The 18,005-nt window shown below is 60.7% G+C and overlaps 2 protein-coding genes across 2 annotated transcripts; one reads left to right on the forward strand and one right to left on the reverse strand.

Moving 5' to 3' along the window:
- Positions 1-872: 872 nt before the first annotated feature.
- LOC102991767 (mesothelin-like protein) lies at positions 873-8,613 on the forward strand. Its single transcript, XM_028498006.1, is given in 19 exon segments — positions 873-909; positions 1,925-1,966; positions 1,969-2,038; positions 3,058-3,178; positions 4,145-4,230; positions 4,354-4,480; positions 4,548-4,738; positions 5,024-5,114; positions 5,323-5,357; positions 5,359-5,459; positions 5,793-5,984; positions 6,058-6,212; positions 6,285-6,412; positions 7,026-7,142; positions 7,210-7,337; positions 7,544-7,795; positions 8,108-8,114; positions 8,224-8,395; positions 8,527-8,613. Coding segments are annotated over 19 exon segments (2,139 nt in total).
- Positions 8,614-9,112: 499 nt separating this feature from the next.
- LOC102992045 (mesothelin) lies at positions 9,113-14,704 on the reverse strand. The gene is given in 11 exon segments (XM_028498007.1): positions 9,113-9,207; positions 9,283-9,469; positions 9,667-9,761; positions 10,083-10,210; positions 10,289-10,431; positions 10,607-10,762; positions 10,854-11,032; positions 11,299-11,389; positions 11,494-11,537; positions 12,132-12,216; positions 14,684-14,704. Coding segments are annotated over 11 exon segments (1,224 nt in total).
- Between the last annotated feature and the right edge of the window lie 3,301 nt (positions 14,705-18,005).

Here is an 18,005-nt window from a genome sequence, read left to right on the forward strand (position 1 = left end):
GCAGCCTCTTTCTAGGACAGAGTTCTTGGTGCTCAGATGAGGGGTGGGGGTGGGACGGGAGCCACGACCAACTGGACGGACAGGGCCCCAGCTGTGAGTCTGGCCTCTGTGCGGCCCTGGGCAGGTAGCTGACCCCCTCTGAGCCTCCGTCTTGGCCCCCACTTGGGGCGGTTACCTCCCCATCTTCCTCCTGGGCCATGCAGAGTCCGGAGGCCCACAGGTGCCCCAAGCCAGCAGCCCGTGCAAGGCCATGGTCCAGAAGCCAGCAGTGTGGACCAGGCTCCCTGGCGCAACCCCCTCCCCGGGCCTCAGTTTCGGTCTCCACCATGGCCAGGGCTGCCGGCAGGCTGCAGCATGGGTTGTGCATGGGGCCAGGTCTCACTGGGCATCCGAGGCCTGAGAAAGGAAGGGGGCTGCCTGGGCCGCCTGGTGTGGGGGTGAACCTGGGGCTGCACCAGGGCAGGTTGGGGGCCAGCAGGCCTCTCACCCCAGCTGCTGCAGGGACTCACTGGGACCGCCGCCCACCCCCACCCCCGAGCTGTTGAGAGAGCTGTCCACTGGAGACACAGCAGCCCAGCTGCGGATCCCCTGAGCCCTGACCTGCAATAAGAAAGCCGGGGTTGGGCCTGGCTCCCCCTCTGCTGCTCCCTTTTGTTCCAGAGACACATTGCTTGTGGGCTGTGCCCTCCTGAAAGACGAAGAGACATGGCTGCAGCCCAAGGTTCAGGGTCACCTGCCCTGCATGGCACCTGTCCTGTGTGACCCTGGGTGGTGACCTCCCCTCTGTACCCTGCCCTGGCCTCACCACCTCCTGTCTCCTCTCCAGCTTGACCCGGACCCGCTGCCTGTGACCCCGGTGCCTTCCTGCCAGGATGACCAGTGGGCACCACACAGCCATGGGCCCCAGAGCAGGAGACATGACTCTCCCTCCCCCTCTTGGGGGGAAGCTTCCATGGCCGGCTCCTCGGGGTGGCAGGATCACCCTCTTTCCTCCTGAGCCTCTACTGGGGGTCTGGGAAGGGAAAGGGGCGGCACAGATGGGGCACTGGGGGTGGGGGTCCTGTTAGGGACAAGGGGGGCCATGGCTAGAAGGGACTGAGCAAACGAGGAGCAGGAGAAGGTGGTAGCTGACCCCTGTCCCTCTGCTCGGGGGTTTCAGGGCTCACACTGTGAAGACAGAGCCACAGGGGGTGGAGGGAGAAGGGGCACACATGTGGACACTGGGAGGCATGCATACAGGCCATCACAGAGCTGTGCACATGCTTCCACACACACAGTCAGATGGGGCACTGGGGGTGGGGGTCCTGTTGGGGACAAGGCAGGGACAAGGGGGGCCATGGCTAGAAGGGACTGAGCAAACGAGGAGCAGGAGAAGGTGGTAGCTGACCCCTGTCCCTCTGCTCGGGGGTTTCAGGGCTCACACTGTGAAGACAGAGCCACAGGGGGTGGAGGGAGAAGGGGCACACATGTGGACACTGGGAGGCATGCATACAGGCCATCACAGAGCTGTGCACATGCTTCCACACACACAGTCACATACCACCAGCTACACATGTGAACACATCGTCACATGAGTGTATACACTGCCACACCAGCAGGCACACAGGTCTACTGTGTAGTCATGCATGCTATCCCACACATGTACACCCCACCACACTTGTGTATACACCACCACCCCTGTACATACCATTAGGAGCACAGGCATACAACATCAGACAGTTGTGTATACAGGTAGACACACTGCCACACATGTTCTCCTGGTCACAAAGCACGCTCAGACCCAGGCTGGCACACAGGTGACCAGCACCGTGGAGCTCCCAAGGACTCCATATTGGGGCTGTCACAGGCCCACCCGGGACACAGGGAGCCCTGGGGAGACCCACACTGGACGCTCCCACACAGATGCTTATGGCCTGTTCTGTTCCAGGTGCCCTGGTGAACCCGGGCCTCGCCTTCCTGGTGTCACTCACTCTCATCCCCAGGCCGAGGGTGCCACCCAGGGAGGGCTGGATGTCAGGAGGGCCAACCTGTGGGCCAGGTGAGTGCAGGTTCGGAGTCACAGTCAAGTTTCCCCAGCAGATTCCTTGGCAGGCCTGGGTGGGGGTGAGAAGGAGGGACCATCTCCAGGGTCTGCATTTGATGGCCCAGGCATGGCCGGGGCAGGACTCTGACTCCCGGCTCCGATATGGGGGGCCTGGCGCTGCCTGCCCAGGTCACTCGCTGGAGATGGCTCAGGGCAGCTGGTGTCCTTCATCAGAGTCACACCCACATGGCTGGGACAGGACCCCAGGCCATCGCGGCTGGCTGGGGCCTGGGTCCCCCACCTCAGCCCGGCAGACAATCACTTTTTTTTTTCTGGGAGGTGCCGCGTCATGCGGCATGTGGGATCTTAGTTCCCCGACCAGGGATCAAACCCACACCCCTTGCATTGGAAGCACAGAGTCTTAACCACTGGACTGCCAGGGAACTTCCGACAATCACTTCTTGTCCTGAGGCCTCTCAGCTTTCTTCTTGCCGCCCCAAGCTTTGCTGCCCTCTCAGGTCCCAAAGTGAGACTCTGTCCTAGTGGGGGTTGGAGGCCACTGATCTACGATCAATCAATTGATCAATCAGTGGACTGATCAGGCAGGGCTGGAGGCCAAGCTGGACCAGCTGGGCCCAGGCTAAGGTCTCATGAGACCTGACCCTCTCCTGTGCACGGATCTTACTAGATTCACATCACGAGGAAGGCCTGGCTGCAGTCACCCAACAGGTGCCCTTCAAAACCTCAGCCATCGCTGGGACCTCAGAGCCCCAAGCTCTGGAACTGGGCCGCAACCAGACCCTGAGTCTGGACAGGGGCCACTTTTAAGCCCTGCTCATAGCTCAGAGCCCAGCACCAACAGGGCACCCTCGGGGGAAATATGTGGTATGCATATGCTGGCAGCCAGAGCCTTGCTGTCCACACCTCCTGTATCTCTCTCCCCAACCCTGTGTTGAGGAGTCTGGCCTCCACCCCAAATGCTGCAGTCTGGGGCCCCTACTCCCTCTGCCCCTGTCTGTCTCCTTTCTGCCCAGTGCCAACACCTCCCTCCTGCAAGGCTTCCGGTGCCAGCCGGCCAGTCAGCTGTCCCGGGACCAGCTTGCCGCTCTGATCAGGAGGATGGAGACACAGCATGTCCTCCTTGGAGCCTGGCAGGTCAGCGGCAGCCCCTGCCGAGACTGCCTGGGTGTCAAGGGCAAGGGCAGACTCCCTGGAGAAGGGTCCCAAGGACGGGCAGGAAGGGAGGCATCCCTGGCAGAGGACCCAGGCAGCAAGGGCCAGGAATGTGGTGCCAGGACACGGAGTAGCTCTCCTGAGCACAAGGGCCCTGTGCTGGAGAGCTGCACTGATTGTCTCTAAGCCGACACAAGATGCGCCTCTCAGGTCACCCGACGGACAGGAAGTCAGCCTCTGAGGTGGGCTTCTCTCTCCCCTGGGTGATGTTCCAGTGTGGCCCACTTTGGACTGTTTCCAGGACTTCTCACCAATCACCCACAGACCCCTGCCTCTTGTTCTTGGTTTGGTGAGGACTTGCCTACCTGGCCTCCATCTGGCACCTGTGGCAGGTCCTCCGGGCTCCCCGAGGGCGAGGGGTCTTCCAGCCTGCTGGCCTCTCCTCCACCTGGGCTGTGAGAGGGGCCAGCTGAGCCCACCTGGACCCACAGCTGACCCAAGCGTCACCAGTCCCAGAGTTTAATAAAAGGAAGGAAGGAAGGAAAGCTATTATTTTGTCTTATTATAAAATTAATATAAAATTAGTAATAAATCTGAAACAACCGCAAAATAGGCCAAGTAAGTGGGACAAGACGTCCAGGCAGGGGTGCATTGGATAAGCAGACCCTCAGTGAGCCAATGTGGTGCAGTGGGGGCTGGGGTGGGCAAGGGCCTGATGCCGGAGGGGAGGGGGCTCTCAGGCTGGGTCTGACCCATTCTGAGGCCGGTTCTCGTGTGGAGGTTGAGGCAGGAAGAGGAAAACATGAAGTCCAAGGACAGAGAGCCAGCAGGCAGAAGGAGGGGACGGGTGGACATGGGGACGGGGGCCGAGAGGTAGGTGGGGGACCCTAAGACGGGCAGAGGGAAAGGGGCCGGGCAAGGAAGTGACACGCTGCCTGCCCTGCCCAGCTCAGCTGTCTGGCCAACCTGGCCTCCCGGCAAGGCCTCCAGGGCGACTTCGAGCTCCACCCCACCAACCTGCTGCTCTTCTACGAGTGAGTGCCCCTCCTCACCCAGCGCCCAGCCGCGTGGGCTGAGTGTGCTCCCCAGGGACACCTCAGTCACTCGGAGGCCCCCCAGTTGGCCCCCCTCCTGACAGCCCCCCAACCTTCCCACAGCCTGACACAGGTGAGGGAAGCCGACTGCCAGGCCTTCATCTGCCGCACCGCCCAGGGCAACACAGGGCTGCTGGCCCACCTGCCCGACCAGAGGGCCACCCTGCAGCACAGGGCCCTGGCCCGCCTGGTAGGTACCGTGGGCCGGCCGGGCCAGGACAGCGGGACCAGGCTCATGCTGACCTGCTGTCCTGCAGGGAGGGCCCCGCCTGAGCCTCAGCACCTCCGACCTGCTGCTCCTCGGGGTCCTGGCATGTGACATGGATGCGTCCAGCATCATGGCTGCAGACCTCCATGTGCTGCAGAACCTGCGGCGCTATCCCCAGCTGATGGCCGCCCAGCAGGCCGCCCTCAACAGGCTGCTGGCCAGAGGCAGGACCAGGCTCAGGTGAGTTGGGGCCCATGCCTTCTGCCCAGGCTTCCCCTCCTCCAGCTGATAGAGGAGGCAGCCTGGGGATCGATGTCCACAGCCCCACTGACCTCTAACCTCTGACCCAGCTCCCACACCACTCTGACCCTGCAGCCTATGGGGTATGGGTCTGGGGTGCCCAGAGGCCTGGGGTGGGAGAGTCTCTGCTGGCCAGGCCCTGGGAACGGCACTCAGGGAGGGCAGGCGGTCTGAGGGGTCTGGGTGCTGCTCGGGGCCCAACACAGAGCCCCCTTCGCACACCAGGCCCCCTGGCTCTTGGAGCCTGGAGGGGCTGCAGGCTCTGGGACCCCTAGCCACCTACATCAGCCCCAGCCTATGGATGCAGGCGCAGGAGGTAGGGCAGCGCCCCGGGGTGGGTGGGGATCCAGCCAACCTTCCACCAGCCTGCCCAGGCCTGATGGTCGGCCGGCAGCCACTCTGATGCCCAAGTGCTGTCCCCAGTCGCTTCCTGTCACAGAGTCTCTGTCTGTGGGGAGGAAGGAGGGAACAGGTAGCCCTGGTGGCCCTCCCCAGGGTGTGGACTCTCCAGGCCCGCCCGCCAGGCCATGGGCCTGGACTTCTTTGGCAGCATAGTGGCCACGGGCAGGGCAGCTCAGCCAGCGTGATGCCAGGCGCTTCGGCACTGGCTCCCTTGAGGCCAAGGCCAAGTTGGTACCCTCATGGCCCAAGTGGGACACAGGTCAGTGTGGCCACCATGGCCTGGGGATTTTGCATCTCCCCCTGCTCGGGCTCCTCATCCCGGAGTGGGGGCACCAGAGGCGTGGCACCCTCTGCCTGGACCTCCTGAGCTTGGCCCAGGGTCTCTGTCCAGGTTGGGGGGAGTGGTCAGAGTCTGGTGGGGCTGGACTGGGAGTTGAGACCAAGGTCAGGATTGAGTCAGTCTGGTCCAGGCCAAGTTTTTGGCTAGCAGTCAAGCTTGGGAAGGGTCAAGGTTAGGAGTGAGGTGGGACCCAAAGTCAGCAGCAGTGCTGACCAGCTGGGTCCTCAATACCCGCACTCCACCTTGCCACAGGGAGACCCTGCATCCGTGGCGACATCACCACGGCCACGCTGCACGATGACCTTTTCCTGGTGCGCTACGACTGCATGCAGCTCAAGTCCTGCCTGGGCAGCCGTGTGCTCAGGGCCAACCTGGACCCCCTGCTGCAGCACCCGCTGCCCACCCAGAGCCAGCAAGTCGTCAAGGCCAAGCTGGCTCAGGTGCGCAAGTGACCGGCAGTGGGAGGCGGGTAGCGGGCCGGCCATGTGGCCTGACCACCACCTGCCTCCCACTGCAGGTCTACCCGGCGGCGTCCCCAAGGAGCAGCTGTGGCTCATCCCCTCACTGGCCTACCTCTACTCCCATGCAGAGACTGGCCAGTGGCACATCACGTCCAAGGACACGGTCGTGGCCCTGCTGGTCCCAGACGGGGCCCTGGAGAACCAGACAGAGGTGAGGGTGGGGGTGGGGGTGGGCAGGGGACCCCGCTGACCCTGGCCTTGCAGACCCGAACCCTGCCCGCAGGCCATTCTGCAGAAGTTTCTGGACCACAACAGCACCATCACCAGTGCCCTGCTTGTGGCCATCGTGGGCTCCCGCCTCTGTTGGATGAGCCCCCGCCAGATCCAGGCCATCCGGCCCTTGGAGTTTCAGTGAGCCCACCCAGCAACCCACCCCCCATACCTCGGAGCCACCTCCACTCCTCGGCCAAGGAAGGATCCGGTGGGGGCCCAGGCCAGGCCATCGTAGGTGATTAGCTTCCTTCCTATGGCCTCCATAACAAAGAATGACAAACAGAGTGGCTAAAAACAACAGAAATGTGTCCTCTCACAGTCTGGAGGCCAGAAGTCTGAAATTAAGGTGCCAGCAGGGCTGGGCTCCCTCTGAAATCTGTAGGGGAGGCTCCTTCCTGCCTCTTCCAGCTTCGGGGCTGCATCACCCCCATCTCTGCCTCTGTCACAGCTGGCTTCCCACTGTATCTGTGTCCAAGTTTCCTTCTTCTTATGACACCAATCGTTAGATTTAAGGCCCACCCTAAATCAGTATGACCACATCTTAATTTGATTACAGCTACAATTAGGAAAGACCCTATTTCCAGATAAGCTCACATTCTGAGGTTCTGAGTGGACGTGAACTTGGAGGAGACACTACGGAACCTAGCACGGAGAGCAAGAGGAAAGCTGTGGTTCAGAAAGAGGGAGCCAGGCCCATCGTCCAGAGGAGGAGGGGCCTCTGGCCTGCCCATCAGCCTCACCCCCCACCCAGGCTGGCCGGAGCCCTGGACATCTCCTCCTGCCCTCAGAGCCGCAAGAACGAGCTCTACGACAAGGCCCGAGAGGCCTTCGGCGGCGCCAGAACCGCAGACGCCTACTACAGATTCACGTCCCCCCTACCTCGGTGAGACCTCGCCCTGCGAAGGGCACGCCTCCCAGAAGCCCCGCCCCGGAAGCCCCGCCCTCACCGCTGCCCCGCCCCTAGGTGGTGCCCCCGTGGAGGAGCTGCGGCACCTGGCCCAGGCTAACGTCTCCGTGGACATAGACACTTTCACCAATCTGAACCCCCGAGTGCTGCAGGTGGGCCTGGGGGCTACCCGTCAGGGGGTGGGGCTGGCCTAGCCGAGGATGCCTAGGTTACGGTGTGCAGTCCCCAACACCCACCCCAAAGTCGGAGGTGTGCAGGCAGTGTGGGCCCCAGGTCACTTCTCCAGGCGCGTTCTGCCGGGTCTCACCCCTGTGCTCCGGCCAAGCATTGACCCCGCCCACGACCCCTCGCTCCCCTCGCAGAGCCTGTGTGCAACGTGACAACGCTGCTGGGCCAGAACATGGGGGACCTGCAGAAGGCTCACAGACACCCCACCATCAGCTCCTGGCTCCGCAGCCTCAATCGGTCAGCCCTGGGCGAGCTGGGCCTGGACACAGACCCAACCGGCCCCACCGGCCTCACCCACTCGACCACTGGGACCCCCAACACCACCCCCTGGACGCCCCATCTAGTCCCCACCTCAGACCGGCCTTGGAGCACTGACCCCAGCTCAGGTATGCCTGCACCCACCCTCCCTACTCCAGCGGGCCATCCCCCCTCTGTCCTGTGTGCTCCCCCCTCCCCCGACTGCTACTAGTTTCTTGTCTTGCGCCCAATCTCATTCGGCGTTGGCCTACTCTTTCCATCTGCCTCCTCGGGTGACATCTGAGTGACACTGGCTTCACCCTGCATTGCCTGCTGAGGGACACCTCCTCCAAAATCTGCTGAGTAGCAGAAAGTGGAGAGTGGGGAAGCTTTGAGGTCCCCGTCAGGGCCCAGAAGAGCAGCTGTACATGGAGGTCCTCACTGCTCTTCCCCACCCACAGGGATGGTGTGAGCCCTGAGCCAGGTGCAGGGGCCGCCCAGGCCTGGGGGAGGCAGGACAGCCTGGGGGCTCCCAGCTGGACTGAAGGGTGCTCCTTCCATGTTCCACCTACGGCAGCCCACCAGCCCACCTGGGGTATCTGCCACTTGCTGTGGCCCTGCCGTCGGGCCTCCTGTGGCTGCTGTATTGGAGCACCCCGGGACCCAGCTGGAACCACTCACAGGGCACCTGCCCCATGGCCTCCAAAGACAGCGCTGCCCCAGCACCACTTGCAGGAAAACCGGGGCTGGTAAGTGGAGCTGGATGCCTGCCTAGACCGAGATGCATGCCCCATGCCCAGGGGACCTGGCCACATCCCACATCCTAGGGGCCTGCAGGGCCAGTCCCTGCCCACACCCAGCTCCCAGGACCTGGAGCCAGACTGAGGACCTGGGCCCAGAGTCACTGCCCCAGCCAGTGAGGGAGATGCTGCCCCTGCCCTCTGGCTTCTTCCAGATGAAGAACTAGGGCTGGGGAGGGGTTTCCGCAGACTGACTTCGCAGATTGATTTGAATAAAGGACGAGGTGATCTTCCTGCCTGTGTCCCTTTGCTCTGGGCCCGAGGAGGGACAGAGACCCTCTTAGCTAGGATCAGAACTCCAGCCTGCCACCTCCTGGGGCAGCAGTGTCACCAGAAGCCACCCTGAGTGTTGGCCTGGCCTGGGGGGAGACCCAACAATGGAAACAGCATCAGGAGGGCCCTGAGGGCCCCACTGTCTGGAGTCCCTCCCCTTTCCAAGTGCAAAGAGGAGGGGTTGAAACCCAGGGAACCCTGTCAACTGGGCCACAGCCATCAGGGCCCTCCCACCCAGTTCTCAAAACACCACAGGGCACCTCTTCAAGGGGGGATGGGGCTTCTTTTATTGAGCTCTGGTGCCCTTGGGGTCAGACAGAGACCACCCAGGCCTACTCCCAGCCAGGTGGTGTCTCCATGGCAGGGCCCAGTTCCCAGAGCATAGCAGTGGGCTCAGTTCAGGACTAAGGCCAGGAGCAGACTTGGGGTCACAGTGAGCACAGGTCCAGGTCCTAGTCGGAGGAGGTGAGGGCCTCCCGAGGAGGCCTCTGCTCAGAGAAGAGGTAACTCAGACCCTGCCCCTCACTCTGCCCGACACCACCCGGCTGGCCACCCCAGCCCACCTCAGACGTTGAAGTCCAGGACCAGGCAGCCGTTGGGGGTGCCGCCGTGGAGCCCCAGCCCCAGACTGTCCAGGTCCTCCTGCGACTGCCAGGAGATCCAGTCCCGCAGCGGGATGTTCCCCTCCTCAGCCTTCAGGCCCACCAGGTTTGCACCCAGAAGTTTCTGCACCTCAGCAATGGTCAGCGGCTGCCAAAGCCCCCAGACAGGGCTCAGGGTCTGCCTGCCTTTCCCCAGAAGGCTGCTGTCCTCTACTGTGTCCAAACCATCCCATGCTGCCCCACCCACAGACCTTGCCTTGGCCCTTCCAGACTTTGGAGGGGGCTTTGGCTACCTCTCCTGAGACCCCGCCCCACCAGAGGCCCTGCCCTTCTCCGTGGCCCTACCAGCACAGCCTCTCTCTGCAGCTTCTTGAATGTGGCCACATCCATGTTTACGTTCTGCTGACTGAGAGCCTGCAGGTCCTCCGTGGGGGCCCCACCTGCCCACGGGGAGAGGGGCCCCCAAGTGTGAGACCTTACAGCAACCCCTAGTCTCACCCTCTGACAACAGGCCACCAGAAGCCACTTCCTTTACCAAGAGTCCCTTTTCCTAAGAAATTCCTGGGCCCCTGGTTTGCCTGGTGACCACCTGACCCTCTGGGTTGGAAGATAGGCTGGGGGTGCCCAGAACTCACAGGGTCTCAGCCTACACACACTTGGAGGGATGGAGGGCACACTGACCACTGGTCACACCACCAGCGGGCTGCCCAATGAGAGGGGGAGCCTCAGGGAACACACCCCCCATGTCCTCCCGGGCTCACCCAGGTAGGGCTTGATCCTTGTGAAGTATTCAGACCCGCTCATGTTCTGGAAGGCGATGAGGGCCTTGGGGTAGAGGACAGCCATGTGCCGTGGGCTGCATGTGTCCAGGTCCTGGGGCCTGGTCGCCCTGAGGAGGCAGTGTAGGGCCGGGCAGTGAGCTCAGAGCATAGCACACCCACCACACCTGACAGACCCCAGGACTCACCAAACAACGTTGAGCTGCATGAAGCCCAGCTGCTCAGGGCTGAGGAGGCACAGGTAGGTAGCGGGGAAGGTGGCCAGGGTGTCCAGTGTGGCCTTGTCCAGCTGGGCCCTTCCCCCTACATAGCGGGCAATGAGGGCGGCCACCTGTGGGAGGAGGCCACTCAGTGGCTTGGAGCAGGGAGAGACATATCCCCTGGGGCCTGCACAACCTCACACCCTGTGCAACCCCCAGGCCTGTACCACCTCACACTCTGTGCCCCCCAGGCCTGCACAACCTCACACCCTGTGCCTGCCCCTCCCTACCTCCGCAGCCAGTCACCTGAGCATCCATCCCATGCCCTTTGCTGACTTTGAGCAGAGATTTCACAGTCTCCAGGGAAGTCACATTCCACCTGTGGATGTTCTCGGGGGTCACCCAAAGGAAGAAGTACCTCAGGTGCTGGATCAGGGACTCAGGGTACCCCTGTGGGTAGAACTTCCGAGGGAAGGGACCGTGAGGGCCGCCGCCACTCCCTGGGCAGCTGGGAAGACTGCGCTACAGCACGCAGGCGGGAGTCCTGAACTACCTCATCCAATTTGCGCTTGAAAATGTGCAGCTGCTGGTAGGTGACGGGCACCAGGTTCACCTGGTCCATCTGAGCGGCCAGCAGGGCTCCGTCCACACAAGCCTCCAGCTCCCACTCCTCGTAGAAGACAAGGTTTTCATCCACCACTTGGGCCTTCCGCCCCGGGGGGCAGGCCTTCTCTGCAGGGGCAGGCAGTGGGTTGGGGGCTGGACATCTCCTGTCAACCTCCTCTTCCATCCGCACCCACGCTGAGACCCTGGGCACCACATGACTCTCCAGGCCTCAGTTTACCCATCAGCAAAATGGAGCAATTTTGTTCACTCTCCTGCATTGTCATGATTGAATGAGCTGAGCGGCTAGGAAGGGCTGCAGGTGTGGACAGGTGAGACCTCACAATGCTAGCTCCCCATCCCAGTCTCCCAACGCAGCTGGGCACCGTGCTCACTCTCTGTGCCCCACTGGGCCCTCGGAAGGATGACAGTCACCTCAGGCCGCTGCCAGGACAGGTCCCGTTGCAGCCATGGGTTCATGACACCCTGAGAACAGAGCAGGGCTGGGACTGAGCCGCGAGTGTCCTGGCTTCCAAGGACCCCCACCCAGGGCCAGAAAACCCTCCCCTGATTCCCCAGAGGGGCCTTACCAGTTCCGTGTCTGCAGCCTGGGCCCTGGAAGGTAGCACCCACCGTGCAGGGGAAGGGACACCAGGCTCGAGGGGATGGCAGGGGCTCCACCCAGGGGAGGAAGGAGGCAAAGCCGGCCCCTCCCAGCCCCGTGCACACTCCATGGGTATGGAAGCAGAGGGTTAGGCCCCTCACCCTATGGTGTCACGGCCCACAACACCGAACCAGGGAGCACAGGCCTCCCACATCCTCCTCCTGGGGCCCCTCTGCACAGGGCAGGCAGAAACCTGTCCCATGGTCACCCTCAGTTTTACCTGTGCCCCCATCACCACCTTGCCTCTGCCTCCAACCCCATAGGGCACTGTGGTGCAGTGGGGGTGCCAGACACAGTCACCTCTGGGGGCAGAGACAAGGCTAACAGCCTGCCTGGGACTCAAGGCACCTGCCGAGATTCAGAACACTTCTCTGGAATCAGGGGCACCTGCCCAGGACTCAGGACACCTGCCCGGGAAGGGGCTAGGGGGCACTGCCCACAGCCGGAGAGGACGTGTAGAGCAGGTAGAGCCTTTCCTAAGGCCCCGACCCCCTGAGGACCCTCGGCTGCCCTCTGTGCTCTCTGCACACCAGCGTTTTGCGGCAACCCACCCTCATGACTCATCGAGGCTGAGAAGGAGGAAGAGGCTGCCGTGGGTGGGAGTCCCCCAGGACCCCAGGCCGGGTTGAGCAGTCTGCAAGGCCACAGTCTGTGGAGGACAGCCACTCTGATGTCCCCGCTGCTTCCCTGCCCCCACCACGTCCCCCTGCCCATGACACTGCCCCGGGCCAGTGTGGGGCCTTGGGGGGCTGCAGGGGCCTCAGGCCCCAGAGGGCTCCCAAGTCGAACCTTCACATGCCTCCACAGCAGTGTCTGTGCTGCCGCTGGCCCTTCTCTCAGAACCAACCAGCACGCCTGCCCCGCCCCCTCCGGGAAACTGGCCCCTTCAGCCAGGGGTATCAGGTCTGAGTCAGCATGGCCCCCAGCTGTGAGGGCCCCAGCGGGCAGCCAGCAGCTGGCGCCTGTCCTCTCTCCCTGCAGGGCAGGGCAGGGCAGGACAGGGCAGGAGAGTTTTGTGCGAGGAGGCAGGGCTGCCTCTGGCTCTGGCTGGCCTCAGTTTCCCCCACTCAAAACAGGGGAGCTGAGCAGTTCCGGGCTGGGGGTCAGGCTGAGCGACCCCTCACCCTGCAGCGTGGCCACCCTCCCCTCCCACCCACAGCCGCAGGTGCTGGGCTTTGTGCAAACCCAGGGCCCCGCCAGGTGGACAAGGCCGGCAGGGCCCACCAGCCCACTGCTTTCCCTTCTGAGGTCGCTCCCAAAGCAGAGGCCTGGGCAGTACCAGAGGGAGTTCCCTGGTAGCCTAGCGGTTAGGACTGTGGGCTCTCACTACCATGGCCCGGGTTCAATCCCTGGTCAGGGAACTGAGATCCCATGTGCCGTGTGGCATGGCCAAAAAAAACAACAACAAAGGGTGACACCCCTTCCCACCTGCCAGCCCTTAGGGTGGGGCAGTGGGTGGGCATTCTGGGGAGACCCCCGTGTGCTCTCTGTAGTGGGGTTTGGGGCCTGTGGACCAGTGTGGGTGGCAGGTGGGTGGGGAGCCGCTCCCCACAGAATATTGTCCCGGAGTAGGTAGGGGCCTGCAGGAGACCAAACTGCCTTCCACACCTGCCCCTTCCAGGGAGGCCCGGAGCCGGAGGCCACCTAGGGCTGGTGGAATGGAACCATCCCCTCCCCCAGACCTCCACCCAGGCCTGTGTCGGCCCCACCCCTGGCTCAGAAATTGGTGGTTGGTGGGGGGGGGGGGGACACGACGGGGGACGGGGGGGACGGACCACAACACGGGACACTCGCTTATGCTTCAGCAACCCTTTTCAGCAGGGCAAAGAGCCCAGCCTTCGGGGAGTGTCCTGGGGAGCTCCCCTCCCCTACCAGGCCCCCAGAACAGAAGAGAGGCAGTTGAGTGGGGCCCCTGCCCCTGGGGTGGGTGAGGCCAGGCAGGAGCTATGCCTCCCCCTGCTGTCTCCCCTCAGCCCCCACCCCAGCCCCATGTAACCAGGGACCCCTTGCACCCCAGGTAGGGGGTCCCTCAGAACCCCTGCAGCCCACCGTGGGCCCTAGAAACTGCAACCTTCACACCTCCTACCCCCAGATAGGCCAGGTTGGGGCCATGGAGGCACCTCAGCTGTCTTAGGGCTGCAGCTTCCAGAGTGGCCCAAGTGTGACCTGCCAGAGTCACGTCTGTTTCAGGTAGTCCAGGGCACGCATATTTGTGTGACAAGGAAACAGTCCCCTCACCACGCTCTGTCTCCTTATACAAGGCTGCTCGGATGCTTCCCTTTCTGGTAGCTGGGATGGTCCCATCTCCGACCCTGACTACTTCTAGACCAATGGCCACCTGGTCATCTGTCACTCATTAACCACCTGCACACTCCCTGAGTGCCTACTGCATGCTGGGCCCTGCAGAGATGCTGGCACATGCTGGAGCAGGTGATTCGAGCCCTGCCCAGGACCTGAGGGTGGGCCTGCCTGCTAGCATGTGGGGTCTGAGGTCTGAGTGGACCACAAGCTCATCAGAGTGGCTGCGAGGTAGAGGCAGCTGTGTCAGTGACAGAAGAATGGCCAGCTCCAACCCTGAGCCTAAGAACCATGAGCTCACAGCCTTCAGCAGGTGTGCAGCTGCAGGACACTGGCCGAAGCTCTCTCCTGCTCCACCTGTCTCACCCACCCCAGCCCAACCTCGGTCCCCAAGGTCTGGCCCTCAAGTGGTAGCACATGAAGTCAGACCACATTCCCTGCCAGCCTCAGGCCTGTCTGGTGAGAGTGGGAAGGGGCACGGATCACAGGTTTAGGGTCTTCAATGCAGGGTCATTTGGTCTTCCCCAAGCACAGAGATGCTGTGTGGCTAGACTGGGGTCACATAGCATGTCAGGAGCAGCTGGGGCAAGGGTAGAGCTGACCAAGGGCACAGCCCTCTGAGGCCAGGTGAGGTTGTCCTTGCTGCTCCCCAAGTGAAGTGGGGACTAGGGTGGAGGCATCCATGGTGGGCAGGGGTGGGGGCTGCCCTACCTCCCCCAGCCTGCTTGTTTGGGTCCCAGTACCAGCCTCCGCCTAATCCCTGCTCCCACCCAGAGATGCTTGGCTGGAGGTACTAAAGGAAGTGTCCCCTCCCTCACCTCCCCCAGCATGCCCTCCATCATGACACCACCCCACACAGATGAGGCCAAGGTCAGCCCCTCATGAGCCTGGAGCCTAGGCTGGGTGCCGGCAGACCCCAGTCACCTCCCCAGGGTCCGGGGGGCCCTGCCCACGGTGACTCTGATGTTCCAGGATTACCAGCCAGTTCTGCGCGTCTTCTGACTCGGTTTCCTCAACTGGGAAGCAGGAGGGCAAGAGGTGGGAGTCTTTGGGGTCTGTCAAGGGAAACAAACAAGGCTCGGCCAGCGGCTGGGAGCAGCAGTACTCAGGCCATAGGAATGTGTGGGTGGAGACCTGGGGAGGGGCTGCAGGGGGCGGGGGGAGCCACCTCTGCCTCTCCCTCCCTGGGCAGTCATGGGAGCTCCAGGCGGGCTGACCGTCAGGTACCAAGCATGTGTGCGGAGCCAAGGCCTCACCTCGTGGGGTCTTACTCTCCCATTTCTCAGGTGGTACAACAGAGGCTCAGTGCCGCAGAGAGGCCACAATTGCAGGGCAAGGCAAGGGCGTGGTCCCCGTCCCCACCCACGGCTGGTGCCCTGAGGGTCTCCACCCCAGTCAGCAGGTTCAGTCAGTGGCCGCCTGTCCAGGATGTGACTCCCTGACTCCTGGGAGTGAGTTCCAGGCTCAGGTCGGCGTGGTGGTGCAGTGGTCAGGTGGGGGGCTGCGGGAGCTCACCTGCCCAGGCACTGGCCGTCTCCCGGATGGGAGGTGGAGGCCACCTTTGTACTGGCCAGACGCCAGTGTCTGCACGCGGATCCTGGCACCACAGCTTTTGTATGCGCCCCTGGAGCCAGAGTCCCTGGTGGCTCCCTCGATCCCCCCCCACCCTGCCCCCCTGCCCTCCTATACTTTTGTGAATAAGAATTCCCTGTGTGGAATCTGTCCGGTCTCTGACCTCTCTCCGTGGGCTGGGTTTTCTATTATGTACAGTCGAGCCAAATGCTAATTAGTACAGAAATCAGGAAGGCTGCCAGGTACAAGAACCAACTCACAGAAAGAGTAAGTGCCTTAAAAAAAAAGAGTCCTGTCCATAGATAATAACTGAAAAATTCTGGACAAAATATAAAGAAAACAGTTCCCTGAGGGCTCTGGGGAGTGAAGGAAAGAAGCCAGATTTTGGACGGGAATTGATACTTGAGGGAAGATGGCAGCGTGGATTTCCCTTTGTGGGTGTGGCTTTCCCTTTGTGGGTGTGGCTTTGTGGTGTGCGGTGCTCAGACACCAGCAGAAATCCCACCATCTCTCTGGCTGAAAGAGCCAAAGGAAGGAGCCCAGAATAACCAGACGGCAGAGAGCATGTGGAGAACTCTGAAAAGGAGAGAGCCAGAGGAGGGGACCCCAAATTCTGTGTACCAACTCTACCCAGGCCTCTTGCTGACCCCTGAATCATGTGTGTGCAAGGCAGACAGCTCAAATGACAAACTGGCCAAGACTGAGCTCTGCACTCTTCGGGAGTGGCAGAGGTCAAAGTTCAAGTATGACCAAGTTCATTGCCTGCCCAAACAGAAGCAGCAACAGACTTTGTAGGAATATAACAGAATGCAGTGTCTACACAACAAAACAGTCACAATGTTCATGATAAAATCAAAAACTGCTCGGCACAGGGAGAGCTGGGAGACTGTGACCCATTCTCCAGGGAAAAGAATCTGCTGAGGCTACAGTAAGACAGTATTAGAATTACCGGACAACGAGGTCATGGAAAAATGGGTTCTCATGAATGCAGAGGTAGGAAAAAAATGAAAATATTTTTAAAAGAACCAAATAGGAAATTTTAGAAATGAAAAATACAAAATCTGGAATTTAAAAATTCACTAGATGTACTTAACAGGATCAATCACTTCCAACTGAGGGTTAGGTGAGGCCCCCCAATTGCACAGTTAAATGAATTTTGAGATGTGGATGGAAGGTTCCTCCGTGCCCACTTGCAGGAACTGCAGTTTGAGCCTTAGTTAAGAAACACTATCAGGGGACTTCCCTGGTGGTACAGTGGCTAAGAATCTGCCTGCCAATGCAGGACACACAGGTTTGATCCCTGGTCCGGGAAGATCCCACATGCCGCAGAGCAACTAAACTTGTGTGCCACAACTACTGACCCTGCGCGCCTAGAGCCCCGTGCTCCACAACAAGAGAAGCCACCACAATGAAAAGCCCGTGCACCACAACGAAGAATAGCCCCCGCTCACCACAACTAGAGAAAGCCCGTGCGCAGCAACGAAGACCCAACGCAGCCAAATAAATAAATAAATAAATAAATTTATTTTTTTAAAAAAGAAACACTATCAGATCAGAAGCAAAAGCTAAATTCCAAAGCCGTTTGGTGTTCGATAATTCAGGTTAAAGGAACAACATTGAATTGTATGCTTTAAGTGGGTAAGTTGCATGGTGTGGGAATTCTTTCCCAGGAAAGCTGTTTTTAAAAGACAGGCCAGGGCTTCCCTGGTGGCGCAGTGGTTGAGAGTCTGCCTGCTGATAAAGAGGACAGGGGTTCGAGACCTGGTCTGGGAAGATCCCACATGCCACGGGGCAACTGGGCCCGTGAGCCACAACTACTGAGCCTGTGCGTCTGGAGCCTGTGCTCCGCAACAAGAGAGGCCACGACAGTGAGAGGCCCGCGCACCGCGATGAAGAGTGGCCCCCGCTCGCCACAACTAGAGAAAGCCCTCGCACAGAAACGAAGACCCAACACAGTCAAAAATAAATAAATTTATAAGAAAGAAAAAAAAAAAAGACAGGCCACAGATCTGAACAAACAGTTCATAAAAGAAGACATGTAAACTAGAGAAAGCCCACGCACAGAAACGAAGACCCAACACAGTCAAAAATAAATAAATTTATAAGAAAGAAAAAAAAAAAAGACAGGCCACAGATCTGAACAAACAGTTCATAAAAGAAGACATGTGAATGGCCAATAAGCACATGAAAAGATGCCCAGCTCACTGGGGAGATGCAGATCAAACCCTCCACAAGACACACCCGCCAGAACGAGGACACTTAAAAGGGTCTGACAAGGAAAGTGTGTCTCGGGTGTGGGGCAGTGGGACTCACACCTGGTGGTGGGAGCACAAGGTAGTGCGGGCATTTCTGCTGGGCATTTTTTGTTTTTGTTTGGCCACGCCGTGCAGCTTGTGGAGTCTTAGTCCCCTGACCAGGGATCGAACCCAGGCCCCTGGCAATGGAAGTGCAGAGTCCTAACCACTGGACCGCCAGGGAAGTCCCTTGACTAAGTTATTTATTAAAGCCATCTCCTGCCATAAGTAAAGGGACAGTAGATCAGTATAATGGTCATCACTGGATACAAGA

The sequence above is a fragment of the Physeter macrocephalus genome, chromosome 14 (assembly GCF_002837175.3).
Source record: "Physeter macrocephalus isolate SW-GA chromosome 14, ASM283717v5, whole genome shotgun sequence".
In the NCBI taxonomy this organism is placed as follows: domain Eukaryota; kingdom Metazoa; phylum Chordata; class Mammalia; order Artiodactyla; family Physeteridae; genus Physeter; species Physeter macrocephalus.